Source organism: Triticum aestivum, chromosome 5D (assembly GCF_018294505.1).
Source record: "Triticum aestivum cultivar Chinese Spring chromosome 5D, IWGSC CS RefSeq v2.1, whole genome shotgun sequence".
Lineage (NCBI taxonomy): Eukaryota > Viridiplantae > Streptophyta > Magnoliopsida > Poales > Poaceae > Triticum > Triticum aestivum.
In genome coordinates this window covers 409,437,025-409,444,442 of record NC_057808.1, presented here as the reverse complement: position 1 = coordinate 409,444,442, position 7,418 = coordinate 409,437,025, and the positions used below count along the sequence as shown (strand labels likewise).

Here is a 7,418-nt window from a genome sequence, read left to right as displayed (position 1 = left end):
GTTTCATTTTCTTCCGTGTACGACAATCAATCACCTTAATTTACTAACCTTCTGAATCAATTCCACTTCAATTTACTTATCAAATTTCTCATCAAAATAAAAGTTAAATCGCTGACAGGATTTGGTAAACATTTATTTATAAAAATCGCATTAATATGAGCAGGTAAATCATAAACTAACATGCTACAATATTTATATCCCACCACAACGCCGTGCATTGTCCTATCGTACAAAATTGCTTTGACCTAGAAGCCTCTTCTCCAAGTGTGGAACGATATATTCTCTAAAGAAAAAACACACACGGAAGGATAAACTCTAGTGCTCCGTACTACTGTTTCCCCAGAGAAAACAAATTGGGCGGAATTGGGATGCGGAAGGAGGAGGCAGCCATGTCGGCAGCAACGGGGAAGCCGATCCTGTACAGCAAATGGTTCAGCTCCTGCTCGCACCGGGTTCGGATCGCCCTTAACCTCAAAGGTACGCGTACCAGCTAGCCTAGCTTCTTGATTCTGCCGCATAGGTCACGGGATCACAGATCGCGAGGAGTTATTTCTTATTTTGAGAAGTCTTTTGTGAGGATTATGGATGCTCGATTCTCAAAGCTCTAGCTCAACTTTATCAGTTAGATCCGGGATGAAGAGCTTTTCTTCACTAGTGACGTGATTCAGAGAAAATAGCTCCCAAATTTCGAGCACCAAAGTTCATAGGAGCTGTTTAGATGTTAGTACTTGTACTATTTGCTACTGTATGTACTAATTATACCATTTTCCCCTGTCATAAAGGTGTGGATTTTGAGTACAAAGCGACCAACCCGATGACAGATCCAGGTATACAGCTGAATCTCTGTTCTTTTTTCTTTTACATCGAAAGTGTCACTTGCTCGGAGGGTACCATTTCCGATGGCAAATTAAGCAGTTCTCCGATGTCAATGGTGTAAAGCAAAGCTCCTGTATCAGTAGCATAAATGAAAGTTTGATACCTATTTTCCTGGATCTGAGTACATAAATCTTTGATCCTTTTGTTACTGTGATCTGTAGAAGTTGCGTTATGTTACGTTTGCTTCATGATGTTTTTTTTTTGAGTAATTCATGATGTTGTTTCGCTGTTCTTGCTGCTTCCCTCTGTAGATTATGAGAAAATCAATCCTGTTAAGTTTGTCCCAGCATTAGTGGATGGGGATTTTGTTGTTTCCGACTCGTTCGCCATCATTTTGGTAAGCGGCAACTCTTCACTGCATTTTCGAGCTTACAAAATTAACTCTTACAACACTTGTGCAGTGATATATTAGCAATTAACGGGCTTGTTTTGTATTGAGCAGTATATGGAAGACAAGTATCCTCAGTGTCCTCTCTTACCCCGAGATCTGAAAAAGAAAGCTCTTAATTTGCAGGTACTTGTCTTGTCTGCTTAAAATTATATTGGCACGATGGGACTAGTATTTGTCCATACATTTATTGCCAAGGATACCATTGGCAGTTGGCACTTTTTTTGTGTGAGATAAGCACAGAACAATTTGAAGCACTGAAATAAACTTTTGATGTTTATTGGATGAAACTTGTTGTATGTTAACAATTTTACAACAGATGGAGACACCAAACCTATCTTACTTATGTACTTGCTGTTGTTGATTTCACATTTTAGTATGCGCAGTTCATAAAGCATGTTTGTTCCTTGATGCAGATTGCAAGCATAGTGTGTTCAAGCATCCAGCCTCTTCAGAGCCATGCTGTCATCGTGCGCACAGATATAATCTTTAAGTTTTTTCAGGTCAGAGTTAAACTTTCCTGTAATTGGAGTGTGATTCTATATGATCTTTTGTAGGGTTCGTATCTTGGCACAATGGACACCAATGAGAGCCTTCAGATGGTTCAACATTATATTGACAAAGGCTTCAGAGGTGCGATTTCTACCACCCAGTTTACCAAATAGTTTAGAAACACTTGCAATTTTCCTCTTACTTCAGTCTCGCGTTCCTAATCATATACAACATCCATGTTGGTCTGAACTATCCTCGATAATTTTGTTTCAGCGATTGAGACACTTCTGGAAGGATGTGACAGTAAATATGCCACCGGAGATGAAGTCCAAATGGTGTGTGCTTCGAAGCTCAAACTCAGGCTTTGTTCTTTGATAGTACATAACATGCTGGTCACAGTGAAGAGTGTGCTAAAGTGCTCTACTCACAATCCTACCAACTCCGTTAGTGTAACATCAGCTAAGTAGGTATATATATTGTGGCCATTTTCAGGCAGATGTGTTTTTGGCGCCCCAGATCCACGCTGGTGTGACACGCTTCCAAATCGATATGGTATGTAATGTTACCCTATTCTAAGCTCTCTGTTGCTGAGTATATGACATGCAAATGTGAAATGTCTTGCACTGATTATTCAGAAACCAGCATTATAAGCTTGTATTGATATTTTGTCTGGCAGTCAAAGTACCCTATTTTGGCAAGGCTTCAAGATGCTTACAATGAGCATCCTGCATTTCAAGCCGCACTTCCTGCGAACCAACCAGATGCTCCTCCATCCCAGTGAAGTAATCAGGACCTTGATGACTGTAAGATTTTTCATGTTTGATCGAGATTCTATGATGTAACTTCAAAGTCAGATGTTCATGTAAGCAAAGACCCCTGGATGAGCTTGACGATGTTGCTGTAAAAGTGAATAAATGCAATTTATCATATGTGCTCTTGTAAAATTCTAGTATCAATAAAGAGAAGGAAAGAAAGAAGACGAGTCAAGCTCAAACATTGCCCTGTTAAGCCGAAAGAGACATCATTGGTTAACATATCATTTTGGCCTTATCTTCTCTTTTTGTTCTTTTCTCTACCTCCCCTGCAACAATCAATCATACACCTAGTCCAAGGTGACTTCATCTACCTGACTTTCTGGGCCCTATATAGTCAATCTGATACTCAGGATTAGGTAGCATCTTCTACTCTTGTCCCCTTGTGCTCACACCTGTTTTCTGCACGGTGCTCTCTATGTTCACATGAGGAGAGGAGAAGGACAATCCCTTCTCCGGCTCTCCATACCAATAAATATAGTCAGATACTGCTGCATCGTCTCCATCTAGTAGTGGAGGAAGAGGAGAAAGGGGTAGCAGTCAGCCATGGCGACGGCCAAGCCCATCCTGTACGGCGCCTGGATCAGCTCTTGCTCTCACCGTGTCCGGATCGCTCTCAATCTCAAAGGTGAGTAGTAAGTGTTGAGGTTTTGGAGCTTCAATAGCTTTGGTTCTTCTTGATTATGTTAACCCCCAGATTAGTTCTAATTCAGCTTCTCCATCCCTATTGTCCTAGACCTAGAGTTGATTATATTATGCTAGGTTCAGAACACTCTTCAGTTGGGAACAATTCAGATGCCACCAGCTGTGTATTTTCTTGGTCTGGAACATGTAGATGAATATCATAATTAAGAATATTGTTGTTCTTTTAGCTTTTGCCTTGTTTCTTTTCTTCAGTTCTTCTCTGTTTTCGTTTTTGGTTTTTGGTTTTCCCTTTGTTTTAGTTTGGGCTGTAGTGTTTGTGCAGCCTCGGCACGTTCTTCTAGTACAAAATGACGCACACTTAGGTGTGTGTTCAAGAAAAATGATTAATGCAGAGCAAACTAGATGTATTACTAAGAATTTCGGTGCACACTTAAACGATAGAAGTTTTAGGCTCTTGTTCAGGAAACTGATTAATTTATTCTCTCTATGATGTAGGTGTGGACTACGAGTATAAGGCAGTCAATCCTCGGACAGATCCAGGTACTCAAATTTACCAGATAACATGCCGTATACTAATTATAAAGCCATCTCATCCCCTTTTAAAAAAAAAAAAATCTCATTTCCGGTTTGCAATTGATGAGAGCTCAAAATGGCAACTGGTCAGAGTTGATGTGATGAATGAAATATGACCGTGTTTAGTTTACATGTAAAATGTGATAGATGTTGCCTCATGATGCCTAATTATGCCTTATTACTAGACTAGTAGCCACCTAATCCGCTGGGAACTGCGCATAGACCTTTCCTTCCCTGGACATTAGCTTAGTCTGCTATAGCAACTTTGTGCACCATCTTTGATGATGAAAATCTTGGCTTGATCAATGATACAATTGCAATGCATGTTGTACCCACCTATTCCCGATGCTGAAATCTACGGAATGTTGAAAAACGCATAATTTGTATTCTGTTTTAGGAGGAATTCACCGTTATGGATTTCTTATTGCAGACTATGAAAAAATAAACCCGATCAAATACATACCAGCATTGGTAGATGGGGACTTTGTTCTATCTGATTCTCTCGCTATCATGTTGGTGAGTCACAGTTCTTGCTTCAGTGGATTAAAGAATATGTTTCTTCAACGTTCCTGTCTCTCTGTTACTAGTTAACAAGTGTCTTTCTTCTGCACTGAGCAGTATCTGGAAGATAAGTATCCTCAGCATCCTCTAGTACCTAAAGATATCAAAACGAAAGGTCTCGATCTTCAGGTATATGTCCGGCTAAAGATCTTCTTTGGTTCTTTTTTTCTACTAGAAAAAACTCTTCTATAGTTCTACTTCTGTGTCTTGTTAATCACATGAACCATAGTTGTTCAAAACTCTTTTTTCGAACCATAGTTGTTCAGCACACTTATCGGTAACTCCATATGGAGTAGCTAATTACATTATTTGCTTGTTGCAGATTGCGAACATAGTTTGCTCAAGCATCCAACCTCTCCAAGGCTACGGCGTAATTGTGGGTTTTTACCGAGAGTTAGCTACCGCTGACAAGATTTCGTCTTAATTTTCAACAATTATTTCGGTACGTGTTTGACAGTGTTTGTGTGTGCAATATTTATATTTGATTACTTTGCAGGGTTTACACGAGGGTAGGTTGAGCCCCGATGAGAGCCTTGAGGTGGTTCAACGTTATATTGACAAGGGCTTCAGAGGTGCGATATTTCGCAACATACTGTCTCCACAGTTATATACCTGCAGATTTGAGAAAAAAGGAATTCAGAATCTCTCTCTTTTTTCTTCTAGACTTCCTTTTCTCTTAGACATTCTTCGATCATATGTTCAGTTGTGCTGTTCTGACCCCCGTCGACCATACTTATTATTTGTTCAGTTGACCAAAATAATCTTACTCTTGGTCTGCTCTTATTATTTGTTGCAGCAATAGAAAAGCTCTTGGATGGATGTGACAGCAAATATTGCGTTGGAGATGAAATCCATTTGGTTTGTGTTTCTGAACCTACATACTTCTTCACTGATACTACATGTTTGATGCTTTGCCTTGATCAGTCACCTCGAAATGAACTTCCAAGTCAACATGATTATTACTAAATGTGCTACTACTTACTAATCTTGAACTATATATTTCTGATACATGTACATTTGTGGCCTTGGCAGGGAGATGTGTTTCTAGCCCCACAGATCCATGCCGCCATCAATCGCTTCCAGATTGATATGGTACTCACTTCCTCTCTGATATTCTTTGTCCAAATTAAGATTTCTGCTGCTCTCACCCTACATACTCATCAGAAAACCAACAGCAACAAGCTTTCCTTTTCTTGCAGACGAAGTACCCAATCTTGTCGCGACTTCACGACGCGTACATGGAAATCCCGGCATTTCAAGCCGCACTGCCCCAGAATCAGCCAGATGCACCTTCAGCAAAATAATCAAGAAATCAAGCCAGTTACAACTATATGCGTGTAATTTCCACAATAATGAGGAATGTAGTCTGCAATGCATGGAAGAACCTCTCATAAGTCATAACTTATCAGGTTGTCTGAGTGTATACACTTTGGCGTCCATCTCGCCGAGGCGCGCGTACATGCCATGGCGAGCTGCCGGCCGGGCCCCGGCGCCATGTAAATTAATATTGATCGATTCACCACCAGTGAGATTTGGCAAGAAAAAAGAAAGGTGATTTGACGAATTGACCTGTATTTACAACTGATGTTCTCTCTTGGATTTGTATTTACTGCTCGATATTTTTCGCGGGGGATTTATTGCTGATGTTGATTGGGTAAATTCGCTCTGTGTCGCAAGCGGTGCCGTTTCCGTTGGACGGCCCCTGTGATTTTACGAGGCCGGAAAGTGATTTGTGCTTAAATACCATCGATGGATTGATGGTGACCCGCTGTCATTTTCACCGTATTAACAAGTGATCTGTTGGAGAGTAGAGTAGAATTTTGCAGAAACGAAATGGCCCTGAAATTTTCAGATTAATCGGGGAATCGGTTTACCTGTTTTTCTCGTGAGGAGTCAAAATGTGGGACTGCTCAGTCCCGATGCATGCTTGCTTTAGAGAAAGAACTCTCTTCTGGTCGTCATTGGTGGGAGTCGTGCAACGAGGTCACCTGGTCACGTGTGAACCAAGAGCTGGGTGAAGCGTACACAACACAAAAGATTGTTTGGAACATGACAGCGTGAGCTCATTTCTTGTAGCAGTCCACTGGTTATATCTGAACCCTCTGCAAGCTTCGCGCCTATGAGCGACACATCCATCGGGAAAGAAAGAGCGGCACATGTCGCACGAACAGATGAAGCTACGAAGAAGAGCGACATTTGACCTTTTTCAGTTGTTTATATGTTCTTTTTTGTTTTCTTTTTCTTTTTGGGCTTGCGCACAAAGCACGAGCGCCCTATGGAATTAAGCACTTCTTTTGTTGCGCCTTTTTTTTTAAGACAAAAGTGAATGCTCTGTCCCGTAGAGGAATTGAAAAAAAAAAGCTCTCCTGGACGTGCTAATAGGGTCAGGATATACTTGTTTGTATGATAGGTTGTACCGTGTATGTGCGTATACCTGAGCCCCTGCATTTATACGTGTTAAAAGAAGTGCCCATGCGAATCAACCTGTGGTTGAGATGGTTAGGTGGACAGTGGTATCCTCAACCCATCAGGGTTCAAATCCTGGTGCTCACATTATTTCTGAATTTATTTCAGGATTTCCGGTGATGGCGTCTATGATGGCTTCGTAAATCTCAAGATGATATGCCGGTTCAGTCTTTCGGAGATGCTCATAGTGTATGCTCGTATATATGAGCGCTTGTGTCTGTACTGATGCTAAAAAAAGAAGTGCCCGTAGAAGAATTCAGACGGTGCCTAAAATTTCCGCTGCCAGAAAAGCGTAAGCAAACTTTGGTGTGCCCCGCACATAAAAAAAACGCGGTTTGGCGTCCAAGGCCCTCAACGACTGCGGCCGTACGCACTCACACGTCACGCGCGCCTGCGCCTGACGCCGACGACCTCAGCCGCACCCCACCCGCGCCGTCGATCCCGCGACGGACGCCCCGCGAGGCGCCACGTGGGTCCTCCGCCCCGCAGCAGAGAAGAAGCCCCGCTCCCGCGGTGGGCCCGGGCCCGGCCGAGGCAGCACAATCACAGCCGGCCAACCTCCCCCTCCCTCCCTCCCTCGCTTCTCCCCCACTACTACTTGCCTT

At 42.1% G+C, this 7,418-nt stretch overlaps 2 protein-coding genes across 2 annotated transcripts; both read left to right on the top strand.

The window, feature by feature from the left end:
- The first annotated feature begins 229 nt into the window (after positions 1-229).
- On the top strand, positions 230-2,750 carry LOC123122197 (glutathione S-transferase-like). Its single transcript, XM_044542342.1, has 9 exons — positions 230-477; positions 783-827; positions 1,128-1,213; positions 1,319-1,390; positions 1,681-1,734; positions 1,822-1,897; positions 2,030-2,091; positions 2,249-2,308; positions 2,433-2,750. The coding sequence occupies exons 1-9, from the start codon at positions 369-371 to the stop codon at positions 2,535-2,537; spliced, it is 669 nt and encodes a 222-aa protein (XP_044398277.1). The 5' UTR covers positions 230-368; the 3' UTR covers positions 2,538-2,750.
- A 74-nt stretch (positions 2,751-2,824) lies between these two features.
- Positions 2,825-5,697, top strand: LOC123122198 (glutathione S-transferase-like). Its single transcript, XM_044542343.1, has 9 exons — positions 2,825-3,196; positions 3,709-3,753; positions 4,217-4,302; positions 4,405-4,476; positions 4,670-4,723; positions 4,844-4,919; positions 5,144-5,205; positions 5,380-5,439; positions 5,547-5,697. The coding sequence occupies exons 1-9, from the start codon at positions 3,115-3,117 to the stop codon at positions 5,649-5,651; spliced, it is 642 nt and encodes a 213-aa protein (XP_044398278.1). The 5' UTR covers positions 2,825-3,114; the 3' UTR covers positions 5,652-5,697.
- Positions 5,698-7,418: the final 1,721 nt, after the last annotated feature.

What these genes read in the sequence shown, in the direction of transcription:
- LOC123122197 (XM_044542342.1), top strand. Translation starts at nt 369, where the DNA reads ATGCGGAAGGAGGAGGCAGCCATGTCGGCAGCAACGGGGAAGCCGATC. An exon ending in CAACCCGATGACAGATCCAG is followed by an intron (nt 828 to 1,127) that starts GTATACAGCTGA and finishes TTCCCTCTGTAG; the next exon opens with ATTATGAGAAAATCAATCCT. An exon ending in TTCAGAGCCATGCTGTCATC is followed by an intron (nt 1,735 to 1,821) that starts GTGCGCACAGAT and finishes GATCTTTTGTAG; the next exon opens with GGTTCGTATCTTGGCACAAT.
- LOC123122198 (XM_044542343.1), top strand. Translation starts at nt 3,115, where the DNA reads ATGGCGACGGCCAAGCCCATCCTGTACGGCGCCTGGATCAGCTCTTGC. An exon ending in CGAAAGGTCTCGATCTTCAG is followed by an intron (nt 4,477 to 4,669) that starts GTATATGTCCGG and finishes TGCTTGTTGCAG; the next exon opens with ATTGCGAACATAGTTTGCTC. An exon ending in TATTGACAAGGGCTTCAGAG is followed by an intron (nt 4,920 to 5,143) that starts GTGCGATATTTC and finishes TATTTGTTGCAG; the next exon opens with CAATAGAAAAGCTCTTGGAT.